Source organism: Chenopodium album, chromosome 7 (genome assembly GCF_948465745.1).
Source record: "Chenopodium album chromosome 7, dcCheAlbu1.1, whole genome shotgun sequence".
NCBI classification, from domain to species: Eukaryota; Viridiplantae; Streptophyta; class Magnoliopsida; order Caryophyllales; family Amaranthaceae; genus Chenopodium; species Chenopodium album.
In genome coordinates this window covers 68,176,172-68,196,619 of record NC_137840.1, presented here as the reverse complement: position 1 = coordinate 68,196,619, position 20,448 = coordinate 68,176,172, and the positions used below count along the sequence as shown (strand labels likewise).

General features: G+C 35.4%; 1 protein-coding gene across 3 annotated transcripts; it reads left to right on the top strand.

Moving 5' to 3' along the window:
• The first annotated feature begins 824 nt into the window (after positions 1–824).
• LOC145639277 (E3 ubiquitin-protein ligase BRE1-like 2) lies at positions 825–19,600 on the top strand. 3 transcript variants are annotated; one of them, XM_081690470.1, is made up of 20 exons: positions 825–966; positions 1,090–1,415; positions 5,011–5,172; positions 5,268–5,355; positions 5,466–5,705; positions 5,839–6,006; positions 6,176–6,369; positions 6,487–6,570; positions 6,752–6,871; positions 6,945–7,131; positions 7,208–7,368; positions 7,873–7,944; positions 8,128–8,204; positions 15,971–16,165; positions 17,356–17,428; positions 17,537–17,623; positions 17,718–17,855; positions 17,934–18,136; positions 18,853–19,015; positions 19,158–19,600. In XM_081690470.1, exons 2-20 carry the CDS (start codon positions 1,311–1,313, stop codon positions 19,287–19,289), a joined length of 2,649 nt encoding a protein of 882 aa, XP_081546596.1. In that variant the 5' UTR covers positions 825–966; positions 1,090–1,310; the 3' UTR covers positions 19,290–19,600. The 3 variants fall into 3 exon arrangements, with proteins under 3 accessions (XP_081546596.1, XP_081546595.1, XP_081546597.1); XM_081690469.1 differs by having other exon boundaries at positions 5,836–6,006; XM_081690471.1 differs by lacking the exons at positions 825–966; positions 1,090–1,415; positions 5,011–5,172 and having other exon boundaries at positions 5,288–5,355; positions 5,444–5,705; positions 5,836–6,006.
• The last annotated feature ends 848 nt before the right edge of the window (positions 19,601–20,448 follow it).

The window sequence follows — 20,448 nt, the reverse complement described above, 5'->3', positions numbered from 1 at the left end:
AAAGCAACTACATTTTTTTAAAAAAATGTAATACTATGTGCAAATATTGGGTATGTTCGGGGCAAAATATAGCTGTGAAGGTAGTTGTAGCTGTGGAGATAGCTGTAAGCTGTGTATGTAGTTGTTAGCTGTCAACAAGCTGTTAGCTGTGAAGATAAATAATTTAGATATGAGTGTTCGGTAAAGTAGCGGTTGACTAACTGTTACATATAAAAATCAACATTTTATTTTTAAAACTATAGATTAAATTTTCAACAGCTACCTCAAAAGCTACTTCTAATTTCAAAAGCTAATCTTTCTAACTTTTCATAAAAGCTACCTCCACCACTACTTTGCCAAACACTCACATTTTTTGTCAAGTAGTGATTTGACTTGGTCAAACCACTAAAAGCCACCTAAAAGCTAGCGCCGAACACGCCCATTGTTGAATTGGTTTTAGTGTATATCTTCACAATATAAGTACAATAGTGACAAACTGACAATGCAATCTAGAATTCATGGTATACAAAGTTGGTAATGTAAATCTAAAATGAGCATAAATTTATACGGAGTAACTACTATACTACTACACTACTCGGTTTATTCCATATCATTTATTGAAACGGATCTAATAAAACTCTACATATATATTCGATACTCCGTAAAAATTTCAAAGTCAAACCCTTAAAGTATAGACAGCAGAAGTACAATTAGATATCACCTAAATTAGTAAAGTCACTTAAAATCAGATCAGATACAACAGCAATACAAGCATGAGTGAATTAAACCCAAGATTAGTTAAATAAACTTGAGAGCCCTAAAAACGGAACTCTCAAAGACCCACCTCAAATTCCGTAACATTGGCGCTTTTCTTTCTCTCTCCTCTTTTTCTCTTTGCTATCATTCTCTTCTTCCTCACCTTCAACCTGCCACTCTTCTTCAACCAACTTTTAGCTCAATTAATTTCACTATAAAACAAAAATATTGGTTAGTTCATGATTTCAATTGCATGTTTTCTTCTCTTAATTTGTATTGTTTTCATTGAATTTTTATACATTTTTCTGTGAATTTCTAACTTTTTTTTGTTTTTAATCTCTTTGCATGTTTCAGGTTATTCGTTCTCACTGTTGATTACTCTTAATATTTCTATTTTTATATAGGTTGGATTGAATTAATTAGCTCTGAATTGATTTGGAAGTTAGTTGGTATTGCAAAATTAATCTGGGTATTAAAGAAATTAAAGAATTGTTTTGGGGGATTAGGGTTAGGGTTAGGGTTTTAGTGAACAGGGTAATGGTGGTGGGGGTGGTGGTGGTTGAGGAGGAGAGGTGATGGAAAACGCGGAGTTGGAAGAACCAGAGAAGAAAAGACCTCATTTGAGCAGTGATTCTTCCCCAATGGCTCGCAACTCTAATCTCTCTCCTGATAACAAATCGGTACGCTTTCGCGCTATACCTCTTTGCCTTAATTTGATAAGATCATTCGCTTATTTAATTGATAACACTCTATTTGCCTCAATTTGATATTTGCTTTCTTAATTGTTGATAAATTGGATGTGAAAGTAGGGTTTGGGTTTGAATTGATTTATAAGCTTATAATTGGTTTAAGTGTTACTTCCCACGTGTTGGCGGAGAAGAAGGTTCTGTATTTTGGCCTAATTTGTGTGTATTGTGTTATAATCCAGTGATGTATTGTAGCTGAATTAGTGTAAATTTTGGGTTGTTGCTGCCAAATTATATTGGCATTGTGAAATTTGAGTACTGATTGTAGCTTGAGTTTACGACGTGGTGTGTTTGATGCTTGGGTTACTATTGTTTGCTCGTGATAAATTGATTTCAGTGTATCAAAAATATTGTGATCCAAACCCAGTGCTAAAGGTTGAATATTGAACTTGGTGGTGTGACTATTGAGTGTGTTGCTAAGATTGGAGGGAGTCTTTTGTTATCTGAATTTTGTTGTATATTCATTCTCTTTCTTCTTCAGTGATGTTCTTGCTTTGGTATTTGTAGACTCAGACCTAAAGCGGTGGCGAAAATTTTGTGTTTTATGTGAATACTACTTTGTTCTGAATGGTCCTTATGAATTTAATGCATTCCTTAGCTGGAAGAATATAAACTTTTGATTCTCTTCCATGCTCATTTTGTGGGTTGGGATTCTGTTTAACCAACCTGTTGTAACTGTACCTTCCTGTTAAATCATATTGCATAGTCTTTCCCTTGACCTCCACTTTAAAATTTCTTTCCGCAGTTGGATTTTAGCCATTCAGACTCATTCCTTTTCTCTGTGCAGCCATCGCCATTAGTCCACTTATACATTGTCCAACCTTTTTCCTCCCCAGTATTTTAATGCAGTTTTTAAAAAAATCTTAGATACTTGCGGGCCTGTGGCTAACAGATAAACAATATATTACTATCAACTTTTTGGTTCCCGCGATCTCAAGGTGTTTGGAGCTACTAGAAACATGTACTTATTTGTAGGGGGTGAGCATAATAGGGCACCTTGTTAAAATTTTTGGAACCTGAACTGGAAAAAATGGGAACCAAAACCGGTTCTTGGAAAATGAGAACCAGGTTCCGCTTCAAGGTACCTTATTTTTTATAGTATAGTAACATAATAATGTTTTGCAAAATTTTATTTAAAAAAAACTCGATGGTGATAAATTTATAACTTTAACAACTCGCAAATATAACAAACCAAAAGTAGTTGTTTAGCAAATTTAATACATATATCTATAATTGTTATTTTTAAATATTTGGGTGTGAATTGCTGTATAATTTGAGCTTAAGTAATATACTAGGTCAAAACCCGTGCTATGCACGGTTTTACATTAGTTTTTCATTATTCATTTATTAGAAATTTTACAAAACGAAATTATTGTAAGTAAAAAAAAAAAACATTTTAAAAAAGAAAAGTACAATATACATTGTGATATACTATAAGATTAATCTCGATCAATGTCTAATTTTACTGTACAATTAATGTGAGATGGAATGAGCAATAATATAATAGTATACGTAATATGAAAGCATACTCATGTTCTTAATTAAAATGTCTCTTCATGATATTATTATAGATAACAAAAAAATAAAAATAAAAAAAATAGTAATAATAATAATTATAAATTTTTATAAAATTCTAAGTAGTATTTTATAATATTATGTAACATTTTTTATTCTTCACCACTATATTTTTTTTTAATTTTATTTAAGTTAATTGTTGTTGGGCAATATAAGGCCAGAATTTCTCCATGAGATATAGTAACAAACTACTTTCAATAACAAATAGGGATGTCAATGAGGCGGGGCGGGGCGGGGCGGATGTTGGCCTTCCCATTAGGGCTGTGCACGGTGCGGTTTGGATCCCAAACCGCAAAATTGCGGTTTGTAATTTTTTCAAACCGCACCAAACCGCAATTCTATACAAACCGCACCGCAAAATACGGTTTGGTGCGGTGCGGTTTGCGGTTTTTCCATAATTTTTTTTACCTCACAAATAATGATTATTTGCTAATCTTTTGTTATGAAATTTTTACTTGGAAACTGTACAACTATGCAAATAATTCAATAAAGAAGTAGTGCTTTACTTCAATGTTAATAGTGACCCAATAACATGCCAAGGCAAACATGGAGCAAAATCATTAAGTAAACCACAACCACTCCATTACAACTCCAAAGCACAAGAAACGGAGAGTAATAAGAAAGGAAAACTTTGGTTTTCTTAATAATGACCCACACAATTCAGTACATATAAATACAATATAAGAGTCTTCTTTCCATATAAGAGTCTTTGCATTAAATTACGGCTTGCGGTGCGGTTTGGTTTGAAATTTTTTTGAAACCGCACCAAACCGCAAAACCGCGGTTTGGTCAAATTTGAAAACCGCACCGTAATTTCCAAACCGCAAACCGCACCAAACCGCAATTTTGCGGTTTGGTTTACGGTTTGGTGCGGTCTAGACCGTACTCTGCACAACCCTACTTCCCATCCCCATCCCCACCTAATATTTTCATCCCCATCCCCGCGGCGGGTCCAATTTTCATCCCCATCCCCGCCCCACCGGGTACAACTCCAAAACCATCCCCGCCCCACCCCCCACTTGGATATCCATCCCCACCTAATCCCCACCAAAGACCCGCCTAATCCCCACCCAAGATCCACCTAATATCCGTATCTCAAATACACAATCTTACATAATTAATACGAATTATAAAATAAAACATTCTATACACATTTTGTGTTATAATATAAGTGTCGTACAAAGTATTATAATTAATATTGTATTTCATGTAATTATTTTATAAATAGAATAAAAGTATGTAATTTTGCTTTAAAAGATATATAGATGTGGGTATGAGGTGGGGATGGGGCGGGTACGAAGTGGGGCGGGGCGGGTACAACTTAAAATCCACCCCCGCCCCATCACCCATGGCGGGTACGATTTTTATCCCCATCCCCGCCCCACCACCCGCCAAACCGAGACCCATCCCCGCCCCAATGGGGCGGGTCTCCTACTTGACCCGCCCCACTGACATCCCTAATAACAAAATAAAAAACCAAAAAAAATAATATAAAAAAGTAACAAATTTTTTTGGCGGGAAATTTTTTTATGAGGAGACGACACATGTACTTAGGTAATAATTATGGGGATTACTTTAGTATATAGTATTGACTTTCTCAAGTCATATGGTTGCCTGGTACCCTACAGGTTCTGGTTCCAAAAAATTGAGAACTTGAACCGGTTCTCAATTTTACTACCCGGAACCAGTTTCAGAACCTTTGCTGGTTCCGTACTCTGATTATTTGCTCACCCCTACTTATTTGAGGTACCAACTTTTATTCATGAGTGGAAGTTAATTTGTAATGTAAAACATTATCCGTGTCAACAATTTATAGAATTATGAAGCGTTGTTGTGAGAACGAGCTATTTCATTGATGCCACCGATGTATGAATAATATACACAAGCATATTGCTGTGGGTGAAAAAATCGTATCAGATGAGGAGGTTAGTTAAGAACTCTATATTTGTTACAGGTTGATGCAGCTGTCCTCCAATACCAGAATCAAAAACTTGTACAACAATTGGATGCACAGAAACATGAGCTACATGATCTTGAAGTCAAAATCCAAGAACTAAAAGAAAGGCAATCCTCTTATGATGATATGCTAACAACTATCAAGCAACTATGGAACCAGGTTAATTCCTAAAAATGATATGTGCTTACTTTTTTGGCTTCATATTTCTGTTCTTATTCTGATTGTTAATGAGATTCCATGTCTTTGTGATGTAGTTGATTGATGATGTAGTTTTTATTGGGGTCAGAGCTGGAGGAAGCCTAAATGTCTTGCAAACTTTAGATTCTGAAGACTATTCTCAAGGTTGTCTTACTTGTGACTTATTTACTTGATGCACCTCTTAGGTTCTTCTGTTTTCTTACAGCTAAGATTTTCTTTGCTTCTACTCTAGATTGACTTGATGTACCTCTTAGGTTCAAACACTTCTTGTCCTGCGGAGCATGTATTACTCTGTAGGCTTCTAAATGTTGATTCTGTCAAGGGCAATGGAGGAGAGGATCATGTTAAATCTGTTGAAGAAATTTTTTCCCAACACTACTCCTCTATTTTGGATTTACTGAGATTTTTTGAAAACTTTGTCGAGGATCAGAAGAAAAAGACCTTCAGCATTGCTCAGGAAATGCATGAAAACCTTTCTACAGAAGGTCCTGGAGGTCAGTTTTGGATAACTAATAACTACTTTCTAAGTAGGTTTCTTGGGATTTCTTATAGAAAGTTTTTTCTAGTCCTGTACATTTTTCTGGTTGAGCATCATCATGTGCTTATTGCCATTTGTGGTTGTAGCAGATGCCATCACTAAATTAAATAAAATTGAAGATCTGATGACAGAGGAGGCTAGTAGTCTTCGTGTGGTCATTGATGATCTCCATCTAAAGCACTCACAATATGCTGATAGGATCCAGAGCTATATACAGAACAAGTCAGTTGATGAAACTGAGATCAAACATATTGCTGGTCAGTTGTATTCTTCTCTTCAATTCTGGCCTTCTTAAATGGCCTATAATACTGAACTAAATTTTATCTGTACTATTATGGGTTTTAATGCTGTCAATACATGTGATTTTCTATATGACACTGTTGTTCTTACACATACCACCTTTTTCCCTTTCTCAATGTTAAAAAGGTGAGCTTGAAGAGAGCATGGCTGAGCTTGAAGAAAGCAGAAGAAAGCTTGTAAATCTGAGAATGCAGAAGAATTTAGCATCTGGGACTTACAGCCCAGTCACTGGGGTTATGAATGGCAATTTATCTTCATTGAAGTTGCCTGATAAGTCAATGGGCCTGCGGGAGCTGAAACACTCAATTGAAGAAGCCGAGGTACTTAGCTTCTATGTACATCCCTATTACTACAAAAAAAATGGGACAAATCAAGTGGCCTATTTTGGAGTTACGACAAACTTCCAGTCCCTTGATTAACGTTTAGCAACAATGCAGGTATTGGCTGCTGATCGTCTTGCTGAGCTTGAGGATGCACGTGAAGATAATTCCATCCTGTCAAAACAATTAGAAGAAATTGAGGTCTGTTGCTTGACAATTGAATTAATTGATGTTTTATAATCATAATTAACTGGTCCATAGCATTGGCGGGAGCCTTGTTCTAGGCACTGTATGTGATGATATGGTATGGAGTCTATAGATTAGCTTGGGCACTTTTGCTACTTTGTTTTCTAATGTTGAATTGGCAATATTGTCATCGCAGAAAGAAATGAAGGATGATAAATACGTGTGCAGTTCTCGATTGTACACTTTGGTAAATGATCAGCTCCACCATTGGAAAGCTGAAGTCGCGCGATATAAAACATTGACTGACTCTCTGCAGGTGATGACTGCTATTTTTTTAGCTTGGTTTCCTGTGTACTTATTTTTTTTTCTCCTAAAAAGGCTTGCTTCAGTCCGATAGGTCATACCTTATCAGAAGAGAGAAGGAACTAGAGTTAAAGAAAGAATCAGCAGACAGTGCAAAAGCTTCTATTGACAAGGCTGAGACAAGAGTTGAGGAATTAGAGCTAAAGTTCCAGAATTCTATTATTGAGAAGAATGAACTTGAGGCTAAAATGGAAGAAGCTGTTCAAGATTCAGGTGACTTATTGTTTATACAATCATTAATGTACGTCTTTGTAATTGGTTAGTCTTTAATAATTGAAACTTCCTGCAGGAAGAACAGACATTAAATCTGAGTTCAATGTGATGGCCTCTGCTCTGTCCAAAGAAATGGGTATGGTAGAGGCTCAATTGAATCGATGGAAAGATATTTCTCAGGAAGCCTTGTCCTTGCGTGGGGAAGCAGAAACACAGAAGGCATTGTTAAATAGAAAGGTATTCTCTGAAACTGTTGTGCTGTACTTGATTTCTAGTTAAATTTAATTATTTGAGGTATTATGGATATCTTGGCATATCATGTCACTTCTTTCTCTAATTGCTCCATTTGTCATGCCTTTAGAAGGGAGGCACAATATATTTAGATGATGTAGAATATTGGTGCATGTTTAGTTTTCAGATGTACTGTCAGCAATGGGTTTTAACTTGTCACTTAAAAAGCTTCAATAGAAATACTACCTCCGTTAATTATTATGTGCAACAAAGGAATATTTTATGTCTCACAAATAATACCCCTTTGTTGCACATAATAGTTAATGGAGGTAGTAGCAAATATACTGCAGAGACCAATTTTTTGTCAAGGGTAGATAGTAAAGAATTCCTATGGATCTATATAGTAAATGGGTGTCATGTATGTACATATTTATTTACTCTGTTTTTTCAAGTGACAGTTTTCTTGACATTTTTTTCCTAATACGTTCACAATCTTTTATTTGCTGGTAGACTAGTGAAGTGAAGGCCTTGGGAGATAAATGTGGTCAGCAGATGGCAGAAATCAAATCCCTGAAAGAGTTGGTGAGATGTCTTCATCCCAGTAGAGTCTTAAATCAACTTTTTTTTTTCCCCCTTCATCTTTTCAGTCAAATGAGTAATTTTGTTTGAAACTCTCTAATACTGTTGGTATATTGATCATGAGTCATGACACCTCAGTATTTGAGGGGCGTTTTCTGTTAACTTACAAGTATATAAACATTGCAGATTGAGAAGCTGCAAAAAGAAAAGTTGGAACTGCAAATTTTCGTTGATATGCTTGGTCAAGGAATTTATGACAATAGGTATGTTGATGAGGTCTTCCTAACTTCTGATATGTTATCCCATTACACGTTTGATAGATCAATTAGTAAGTCTTATACGGGATTCGGTGACACTTACAAAACATTGGGTTTGTTCAATTTTGAAGTGAGTATTGACATAACTGATATTTAAAAAGACGAATAAGATTTCTTACTTGTTCGGTGATTGGCTCAGCTCATTTTTTTAGGCTTTGATTTTATTTTATTTTATTTTATATTTTTTTATTTACCTAGAAAACCCATAATACAACCTTTTAGTACAATAGTATGATATTTGGCTTCCAATATATCTTGATGTCTTCTTTAAGGAAGCGTTTCGTTTGGTATGAGAATAAAAATTTGAGGATTAGAGGGTGTGATTGAGGATAGCAATTTTTAGGCAGGAATTCATTAAAAAATTTCCCATCGCTTGTTTTGGTAGTGATTGGAAAAGATTTGGAATACAAGACTACCCATAAATTGTAACTAATACAATTAGCGCCCTTATTCATTCATAGCATGTGGGACATTTTACCCTTTTATTAATTCCCTTCCTTTAATTCCTGCCCCTGGATACTATTTTGATGGGAAGTGAGGTCTTTTATTCCCCCTAAAAATCCCACTCTCTTCCCCAATTCCCTTAAGGTACTATTTTCATTGAAACTATGGGTTTATATTCTTAATCCCACCCCTTTATAAATCCCACTCATACCCTTAATTCCTACACATCAAGCACCTCATTATGTTGCTTGGTCCATTAAAGGTGGACATACATCTTTATTGTTCTATTTCAAAGTCCTAGATATATCTTTTTGGGATATTAGTTCATGTCTCAAATCATGCTATGAAATTTTATGTTAAGAGGATTTTTTATGGATGGAATTCTCTATAGAAGTGAACAGTGTTTCTTATCTCATGAAGTGTATTACGTTGGCTATTCTTTTGGCGTATGCCGCATTCCTATGTAGTTTACAATAACAGAGAAAAATTAGACTTTTAATCGATCAATCAAAGCCTTAATCCCATAACTGGGTCAGCTACATGAACCAAATATTATTATTCCGTATAGTCATCCACAAAAATGTTCCTCCTCAATCCCTTACGATCAAATGCCTCATGCTCATGCAAATCCATATACTTCGTATCCTTCCTAATTCCTTCCAACTAAGTCGTGTTCGGTCTCCCTCTCCTTCGTTTAACCCTTCCATGGTCCCAAATAAGACTTTACTTCCTAAAATTCCTAACAGACTAATATACCTAGCTGCTGCTAATTCATGTGACCAAATGACAACCTTAGCCCATTGTGTCACCAATGTTGTCCTATTGGAGTACAAATAAACTAAGGCCCTTTCCCGCCTTTGCCCCTAAATCTACATTATATGAACTCTTAATTTACCTTAAGTAGGGCCGTGCATCGGTCTAGGACCGGACCGACATAGACTGAAACCTGAACTTTAGACAAACTAAGACCAAAGACCGGACCTATTACATTCGGTCTGAGACCGGATCGACCCTATCGGTCTGGTCTAAACCCCGGACCGGACCGATTATTTGATGATGATAAAGAGTGTATATCCTCCACCTTGTTTTTCTTGGATTTAGCTCTTTGTACATTGTAAAATATATATTTATACTATTGTATTGACTTTTTTAATGTAATTTTGATTACATAATTTTTATCCTAATTTCTAATATTAATCTATGTTAATTAATACACGTTTTACATGCTACTTATATAGTTATATGCATGTAGCATGTTCATGCTACTGACGTCCGTGGCCTCTTGTGCTACATGATAAGCAAAATTATGTACAAGAAAAGAAACAATAAAAAGAAAAAAAATATCTAATCAAGTCACTTAGTACAAATTTATAACTCAAAACCACATGTCCAAAAGTAGTATGATTAAAATTCTATAGTCTACAACTCTTATTAAAGCAAAAGTCATCAATTGCCCGATTGCTCTGAAGGTCTTGATACTCTTGATGAAAAGTGAAAACCATCAATCTACAAAAGAAATAAAATACATATATTAAATAAAAATGGCAACATTACAATAATAATAAAAAAAAAACAAAAAGTGAAGAGTATTTATATTGGGTTATTAGTATTACCTTTTCCATTCATCAATCAAAAACAACTTCGGATACACCATCATTTAAAGAATTCTCCAAATCTATATACAAAAAAAAAAAAAAAAAAAAAAAAAAAAAAAAAAAAAAAAAAAAAACTCAATCCGATTGTTAAAGAAGAGAATGAAAAATAAATGTGTAAGAAAAATACCTTTCTCATGTTGCTCCATTTCTTCCAATTTTTCCTCTTCAACACCTTTTTCTTTATCTTTCCTAGGACGGAGCCAATCTTGTGAAGATATAACTATATAAGAGCTTGCACCATCTTTTTAAATGACATACAATTATTAAAAAAAACAATAAAATTATTGATTAATATAAACAAAAAATGATAACAAAGAAAAATAAAAGTGAAGACATTACCTTAGGAGTCAAGGAGCTTCTAAATGGATCAAGATGACGACCGCCGGTACTAAATGCCGACTCGGATGCAACGGTGGATATTGGCATTGCTAATACATCACGAGCTAAGTATGCCAATATAGGATATCTATGAGCATTCATCTTCCATCAAGTTAGTATGTTCATCTCCAACTCATGTTCACCTATTTGATCATATTTGATCATTCAAGTATCTATCAAATTCAGAACTTGAATATCTTTCATTTGTTGCTAAACTCCTCACTTGATTTTCAATATCTTTTTTTAAGTCGCAAATAGTGGAATGTGAAGGAGTACAAAATGAGTCATCATTATGCGGTGTAAAAGGAGTATACATCTTCCTATAGTCCTCAAACAATGAAGTCGCTCTACGGTACACAATTTGACTCAACTCTTTACCTTTAGGTGATGCATACATACGAGCAAAAGCAAGTTTCAAGCCTACAAATTTCATCTTGGGATCAAGTATGGTACCCATGTAGATCAATACATTCATTTTTTCAATATCTCCCCAATATTTGTCAAACTTTTGTTGCATTGATATAGCCATAAGTCTAAAATCTCCATCATCACTATTCATCCACCTTTTCAATTCATCAAAAGCACGAGCAATGTGAAAGAAAGTGTTGTTACTTGTTACATACAATGAACCGAAAATGGCATCCATCAAAACCTTAAACTCTCTTAGGAAAACATCTAACCCTTAAACCACCTTCCAATCACTCTCAAGGGGGGCTCCAGAATTTCTCATTTCATCTTCTCCTGTACTACCATGTCCACTACTGTGGTTATCATCATATCCATCTTAAGTTTCAAGAATAGTATCTTGATCTAATTGAGGATTAGTTGGAATATCCATCCTCCAAAAATATCTCGAAACTTCAATGCTTTTTCAAGCATATCAAAAGTGGAGTTCCACCTAGTTGGAACATCTAGAGACAATGACGAATGGTTTAGAGCATACCTTGCAGCTATGTCTTTAAAAAGTTTCAATCTAGATGGAGAACTCTTTACAAACCTCATGGCATATCTAACCTTATTGATGGACTTTTTATTCTTTTTCAACCCATCCCACACAATAAGGTTGATAATGTGTGCAACACACCTCATATGCATACAATCACCATAACCAATACAAGACAATTTACTTTGCATCATTTTTTCTTAATTCAGAACTTGCATTATCAAGAGGAATAACTTTTCATCCAAACCCCAAGAAGTCAAACATTCTTCTACCCCTTTAGCAATAGCTTTACCCTTGTGGTTATAAATAGGACAAAAGTTCAAAATCTTTTTATGCAACTTCCACTCAGTGTCAATAAAATGAGCACTAAGACACATGTAATTGATTCTTTGAATACTTTTCCATGTATCAGTAGTGACAAAAACTCGTTGACATTTCATTCTTAGTACTTTTAATTGTATCCTTTCTTTTGTATAGAGCTGTAAACAATCACGTGCAATAGTAGTACGTGATGGTATATGGAACCTAGGACAAACTACTGACATAAAATGCCTAAAACCAGGTTTCTCTACATGATGAAAGGGTAATTCATCCACAATAATCATGTAAGCAAGAGCATCTCTAGCATCATCAACATTTAAAACCCAAGCTTTCATTTTATCTTGTCCAACATCAACATCATGGTCAAAAGCTATCTCAGTTTGTTTCCCTTTAGATTTGTTTTTAGGATTAGCCGGACAATTAAGCCAATGATTCCTCACATTTTTTTGAACCATTGAATATAGAATCACAAGCAAAGGTTTTATTCTCACAACACATACACTCAGCTCTATGCTTACCATTTTCCTTGTACTCCCAAAAATGCTCCCAATAATCTGCTCTCCTTCCTTGTGCCTTTGACACATAATTTCTTCCCTCCGTCTTTTTCCTAGGTGGTAGTAGTGTTGTGACTATTTGCTCCTCCGTATCAGTATCATGACGTATTATGACGAACATCATCCTCGTTGAAAGTTGCATCTACATTATCTTGTGAATCTTCAAACTCAGAAAGCGACCTCTTATTTGTTGATCTAGAGCTTGACATCTACAAACAAAATGTAATACACCTAGTAAGCTAGCGGCATACATATAATATAGTAGTTTTTTTTATGTTATTATAATATTTATAAGGAAATTTTGACATTTGCTACCACTAAAATGACACTCTTTCACATTTGCTACCTGTTTAAAATTTTATTTTAATTTACTACCACCCAAATCTCACATTGTTAAATATCACTACCTCCATCCTTATGCCGTTACTATTTCCGTTAAGGAGCTCAGCCACCCTCACTGCCATCGTACAACCACTCCTATCTCCTCAACCACTCCTATCGCTCCTCTCCCCATTTCGGCGCCTAAACCAGTCCTAGCCCCTCTTCGCCGACCTTATCTCTCTTCTTCACCGTCCCTATTGGCTATGGGGGTTGAATTTGGCGCTCGAATCATCATTTTCACCATCTTTTATCGAGAAATTAGCACAATTTAGCAAAATGCATAGAATCGCACTTTTTCACACAATTCACAAATTAAAAATCAACTAACTTCTAGAAAAACTTTAGCTTTAGCTTTGGAAGTAGCAATTACAGTAGAACTTTCAGGATGTGATTCAACAGAATGAATCAAATTCGTCGGTCTCTCACCGATAATCCGATCATCAGCCGCCGGAGACCGATCGATGACGACGGAAGACAACGAAGAATCACGGATCTCGCCGGAATTACAGCAGAAGACGTCATTTTTTACGAAATTGAGGCCATTGAAGAGGATTAGGGATCCCAGTGTAATAGTAATAGAAATTATCTAGAAAAAGTGCCGATTTTCGAGTGGTCGGAGGTTGAATTTGGTTTTGGCGGTGCGATGGTGGAGTGACTGATATGTGGAGGTCGATTTGGGTTGTTTGTGATTGATTGGGCGATGCTGCTAACTGGTGGCTGCTTCGACGTTTGGTGGGCGGTACGGCTGTGCAAAGTGAACTACTGCTACTGTTATTGTCGTGTTGGTTGGGTGTTGCTGTTGGAGTTGTTGGTGTTTGCGTCATTGCGTAAGTATAGACGGAGGTGCGAGGTGGCTGTGAACAGTGGAGGTGACTCAGGTGAGGGTGATGCCGCTGAATTGTGTGGTGATGGTGGTTGGTTTGAGGTGCGGTGTGGCTGCTTGGTGGGCAGGTATAGGGAGGGGGAAGGGTGGCTGACGGGGAGGGGGAAGTGGCTGGGAAATATATTTTTTTAAGAGGTTTTTTTCTTTTTATTTTTATTTTTAATAAATTAAATTATTATTTAATGAAATGATGGCCCCCACTTAACGGAATTCTAACGGATTCTGTTAAGTGGTAGCAATATTTAACAATGTGGGATTTAGGTGGTAGTAAAATAAAATAAAATTTTAAACAGGTAGTGAATGTGAAAGAGGGTCATTTTAGTGGTAGTTAATGTCAAAATTTCCTATTTATAATCTACCTTTAAATATTGGTGGTGAATACAGAATACATGAAATCTAGGATGTCAGAACTCAGAACAAACTTATAATACTTATAATATATGGTATGTTATTAAAGATGAAAGATTAGTTTATATACATATTAATGTATAGTAGTTTTGTTACTTTTTATGCCACATTTTTCCTTATTAGATTTAGTGGAGTTATGATTCATATCAATCTTATGACAATTGGCAATATAACTATGATTAATCCGATATTTAATCCTTGAAAACTAGAAATATCAAACATAGTAATAAGTATCAATACTATCTAATGCTCAATATAGGGTTTGTAGCCTTTGTAGGGAGGCAAGTGCCACTTAAGTGCATATTCCATGCAACATAAATACGATTATACGAATACAAAGTCGCAAACTCGCAAATTACACCAATATAAAATTTTCACTCCTTCACAGTTGAATATATACAATCATATCATTCATATGAATAATTAATCAAATATGAAAAGGGATCTGAAATATAAAGTACAAATAATTGAATAAATTAATAAAATTATTAATAATTTACCTTTGCTGGCAGCAAAAGTCTCCCCTAAATTGATGAATGATGATAAGTTGATAATTGATAATGTATGTAAACTAAGAAAATCACTGACTGCACTGTGAATTTGTTAAATTTGCTAGAGAAGAAGGAATTGTTTGAGAATCTACGTAGGTCAAACTCGAAGGCAGAAGGCAGCGGTTATGTGACGTTCAATTTCAAGGGTTTTTCTTATCAAATAATGAAGCCCATAATTATTTCCAAGCATTAAATTTCGGGTTCGGTCCGGTCTGGGGTTTTTTCGAGTTTAGACCGATCCGGACCGAAACCCGAAAAAATAAATTTTGGAACCTGAAGACTGGACCGAATATCTTCGGGTCGGTCTTGATCGGTCTGGTCCGGTCCAAAATGTCGGTCCAGCCCGATTTTTGCACAGCCCTAACCTTAAGTACTTGTGTCGAACCTCGAACCCTCGACACCCGGACATGGGTTCACTTGGACATTCCATTTTAGACCAAAATCATGTTTTTTTATTTTATTTTATTATTATTTTACCAAACACTTGGACATGTACCAAATAAGGGTACTTTGAGTAACGTAGATTCTAAAATATGCTTATTATGTTTTGTTGGCAGTATGTTGCCTTTTTGCTCGCAACATAGGAGATTTACCAACTCTTGGAACCATTATACTCTGTATACCTAGAGGTATTAGAAAAACTTGCCTTATCTTTCTTAGTCGGTTGGCAGGGCCTATCTAAGACTTGTAGTTCATTATATGCAATTTATTACAAGTATATCATTATATGAGATATTGTTTTTCTAGAAAAATCAAGAATATATTCTTGTGTTTTTTTTCCCACTTTCCTCAAGTTTATACCTTGAAGTTGTTTCACATTTGACCGACTCATTTGGCTGAGTGATATACATTCTAGGTCCGTTTGATACTAAAATTAACATTGCTACCTCTGTCTGTTTAGCGGTTGGGTATGAATGGATTAGTAGCTTATTTCCTGAAATTGAAAGTGCATGTATTATATTGCTCATATGAAACATGCGTTATCAATTTCAATTTTGGTCAAGGCTCAGGAAATCCTAGTGTCTTGATTGCGATCAATTTACTGAGATGACTTTTTTCTAATCGTGAAATGTATATTTTGGCTGCTCTTCATGTTAATTATCTTTCTCTGTTTTCTTATATTTTTGAGCTGCATTGGATGTTTCATACGTGCCCTATGTGTCTAATGGAAGATTTTTTTACTCTGAATTTCAGGGATCTTATGGAAATCCAAGAATCTGAACGAAGAGCTTGTGCACAAGCTGAGGTGTTGAAACATGCTCTTGATGAGCATAATCTGGAGCTAAGGATAAAAGCTGCTAATGAAGCTGAGGCTGCTTGCCAGCTGCGTCTCTCTGTTGCTGAAGCTGAAATTGCTGATTTAAGAGCCAAACTAGATACTACTGAAAGGTTTGAACTTTGTGTTTTTTTTCTTCAGGTTTTTGTTTTGTGTGTAGTTGATGTGGGGGCCAGAAGACCAAAAATCCAATTATTTGATTAGTCTTTTTTATTATTGGGCTTGGCTTGTTACCGGTTATAATGTAACTTGGTATATTTTATGGTTAAATAGCGTCATTGTATTGTGGGCTTGTCAATGTTATATTATGCGGTCTTATGGGTTTATATGGATTCATGTTAGGGTTTTAATTATTGTTTTTATGCAATAAGTTATTTATAGAGATAGAGATTAATTAAATTGAGTTTTCCCTTTGTGCAATTTATCGGGTTTAAGGATTGATACAGAAACCCGATAAATTTATCTTATTTCAAGAGTGATTAAGATTATTGGTTGAATACCTTGAGGGGATTCAAGAACCAAATTAACCAATATGTTCTTTTAGGAGTGATTTGAGTCTATTCTCTATCGGCTACATTTATTTTTGGTTAAGATTCATATTGTTTGACTAAGATTCATATCACTTGCCCACTTCCTTGGCTCCCACTCGCTTGCAACACCTCTGACTTCATCATGCTACGCTCTGCAACATTAAGCCGGTTAAGGCAATCCATTTTTAGCCCATAACTGTTGTTGGGCTCTGGGTCAAGACTCTCGACAAGAGAAGAGTTGACTAGCGTACAAGTTAAGTGAGGTTGTGCAGTGGGACACTTCCAACATTGTGTATATTTGTCTCTGTTTAGGATTGAAGTAGTACTGTGGCTATATATTTTGTAGAAAATTATTATGTAAGAGGCAAAGGTGGCTATATGTTTTTCTTTTTGTTTTAGAGTAGAGGGCTTCAGATTCCATAATGAAACCTTTAATGAGAAATGAACCCCTGCCCAGATGGTGTGTTCTACCTTCTTTCTTCCTGATTTCTGGTTGAATACAGAGGTAAATACTAACCATATTTCAGCATTCCCAAGTATGATGGATCATTTTGATATCAAATTCTGTAGTATGCAGCCTTACCCTTGATTGCAAGTTAGCAAGGATTTTGTCTTTTTGGACTTCTATTGGAAATATATAAGTTGGCCTCTTAAAGGTTTGAAACAGAAAGCTACTTATGTGAAATTTGGCATGTTCTCGAGGCTGATAAACAGTAGGCATTGAGTACATCTTTGTTGGCTTTGAAAGTTACAAATCACTTTTCTATCTGCAGGGAAGTTTGTGAACTGACAGAAGCAATTAAAATAAAGGATGCAGAGGCGGAAGCTTATATATCTGAAATTGAGGTTTTCATCTCATCCTTCGTTTGTTCCCCAAAGATTTTGGCATTCAAAGTGTTCCTCTTTTTTAGTGGTTTTATCACTGATTTTTTTTTTCCTTTTTCTATATTGCAGACGATTGGTCAAGCATATGAAGATATGCAGACACAAAATCAACATCTCTTGTTGCAGATGACTGAGAGAGATGATTACAATATTAAGGTGTAATGCTAGTCACATGTGCTTAATTTGGTCTCATTATTATTATTATTTTTATATATGTGCTAAGTAATTTACTGTTGTGCTGTGTATTTAGCTGGTGTCTGAAAGTGTGAAGACAAAGCAGGCTGTGAATACACTTCTCACAGAAAAGCAAGCCTTGGCTAAGCAGTTTCAATCAGTTAATGCATCATTAGAATCTCTTAGAGCAAGAATTTCTAGGAGTGAGGAGCAGGTATATTTCCATATTCGATCTTGTGCTAAAATTTTGCAGTTTTTTGTAATCCCAAGGTGACGACTCAACTCTTTGCAGATGAAGGCTATTATGTCAGAAGCCTTGAATCATTGTCAAGAAGACAGGCACCTCATTGTTAGCCTAGAGAGAGCGAAATGGGAATTATCAGATGTAGAAAAGGAATTAAAATGGGTTAAATCTGCTATTGCTTCTTCTGAGAAGGAATATGAACAGGTTCAACGGAAGACTGCCGATATTCAAAAGGAGTTGGGCAGTGAAAGGTAATATCTTTGTTATCTTACGCTGCTGTTAGACATATAGTTTCATATCCTAATATGCATTATTCCTGTAACCTGAAAAGGACATGATGTAACAGGAAAGTCATGTAAGCTTGTTCCAACTATCTTAACTTTTTGCTTGATAAATGTTTATCTTTGTCCATTGTTCATAACTAGGTACTGGAATCGACCGGGCTTGGAAAATTCATTAAATATCACAAAACATGTCCAAAATTGGACTGGGCTGGAATAATTCTGATCCCCCAGTCTACCAAAATTAATATTTCTGGTCTTCTGGTACATAAATTTTTTTTTCCAGGAATGTCCTGAATGAACGAGTAGTTTAAAATAATGCACATTCAATATGTAGATTATGAACATATTGTTTATATATTGTCAATAATTAAAAGTATTTAGTTCATACATCACTGCTAACATATAGTTGCACAAATTTTGAACTTATAATTCTTTTATTACTTAGGCTTTAATAAATTAACATATAGATTAATAAATGAAAATAGAAAATATCTTCCTTTACATAGAACCTATTTACTCATTTGGGACCAAGGCATACATTGTGGTCCCAGGTGCAGGATATAGTTATTGCAACTGGTTCAGTTTGTGCACTTCCCCTAATTCTAGTTGTATTAGTTGTCATTTTCTTGCTTATGATTGTATATGGTTTTATAAGAAAACGAGTGTTGCTTGTGGCAAACCAGGAATGACAAAAAGAAGCTTGAGGAGGAGCTCAGACAATGGAAGGACAGAGTTGTCGAGATGACCGCTGAAACAGGGGAGGCTGCAATCCAGAGACTTCAGGAGGAAATTAAAGACTGCAAGTCTATTCTCAAATGCAGTGTTTGCTTTGACCGACCAAAAGAGGTAGGTTACTTATCAATTATCTTTATGCTACTCCTGAGGTTGAAGTCGTTGCCTATCATCATAATTTGCTAGATATTGCGATTATTTCCCATTCGTTTCCTACTAGTCCTCTGGCTCAATATACTTGTAATTCTTCATATAGGTTGTGATTGTGAAGTGCTACCATCTGTTCTGCAATCAGTGTATACAAAGAAATCTGGAAATTCGCCACAGGAAATGCCCTGGATGTGGTACCGCATTTGGGCAAAATGATGTTCGGTTTGTAAAAATATGAAATAAACCTGCTCCTTTAGCCTCAATTTGTTTTTTGGGTTGCAGAAAACCCAATGCTTTGTATGATAAAGTGCACCACACCATTGTAATTGGCAGCCTAAGTGGTTATGCCCCCTTGTAAATAGCAATTAGTGTAGTGAGCTCCACTTATAAATTATAGCAGCGGTGCTTATCTGTAGTGTACTATAGGTGACTTTTTAACTCATGCCCTTAATTGTGCATGCTGATGTGAATTCGCATTAGTTCATATTTTTTGTTCGTTGACAACTAATAAGAGTAGCAATATTCTTGTAGCCTGCTTGACGGACGACAGCCTATTCTCTTTCTTGGCTGATTTTTGGGGTTCATTTTGTAAACATTTTTTATTTGATGAATGATTGATGATGTATATGGATTATAATAAGATGAAAATGTGTGTTGCCATTTCAAAATTGTATTTTTACATTCAATGTATGTAAAATGATTTAGGGGTGTTGACAGATTATTTGTTGCATATGTTTTACATTGTCAACATCTAAGGAAGACGTATATGGAGTAAGCAAATAAGCTCACTTTATGTTGTATTTTAATGTTGTGTTTGTTAATAGTAATGTCTAGTTATCGTGTATTCGTGTGCTCTATACGTGATAAGAGAAGTGTTCCATACTTTCATATAATAAAAAGCGATGTAGTAGTAGTGCAATCAAACTATGAAAATGTTTGGTGTATGACCCCTCTGTAGGACATAAGATCCAGAGCAAAGCCAAATGAACATAGTCCTGGAGTCCGCACGTATTCTTGGACTTGTATAATGACTAATGAGCCCTTTCAGGCCTAAAAGGACTTCAAATGAGCTTAAAATTGGGGGTCCCTATTTTGGGAATTAATACTAGTATAATGATGCGTCAATTTTGTAAGGTGAGGCCCGTAAATAAGTGTTTGTATTCTTGAAGTGTCATTTGTAGGCTTGTAGCAGTCATTGTTTTTAGTTTGAAAGTGTCTAAATTATCTTGGTACATACTTGGTATTTTGTAATGATACTAAGTAAAACCTCCATGTATAAAGAGTTTCTTTAAATACTTCCTCTAGAATAGAAGTTTCTGGAGTAGGGTTAAGGGGCCTATAAATAGGCGTTAAGGATCAATTTTATACATTATGTGAGTGGTTTTAATTAACACAGA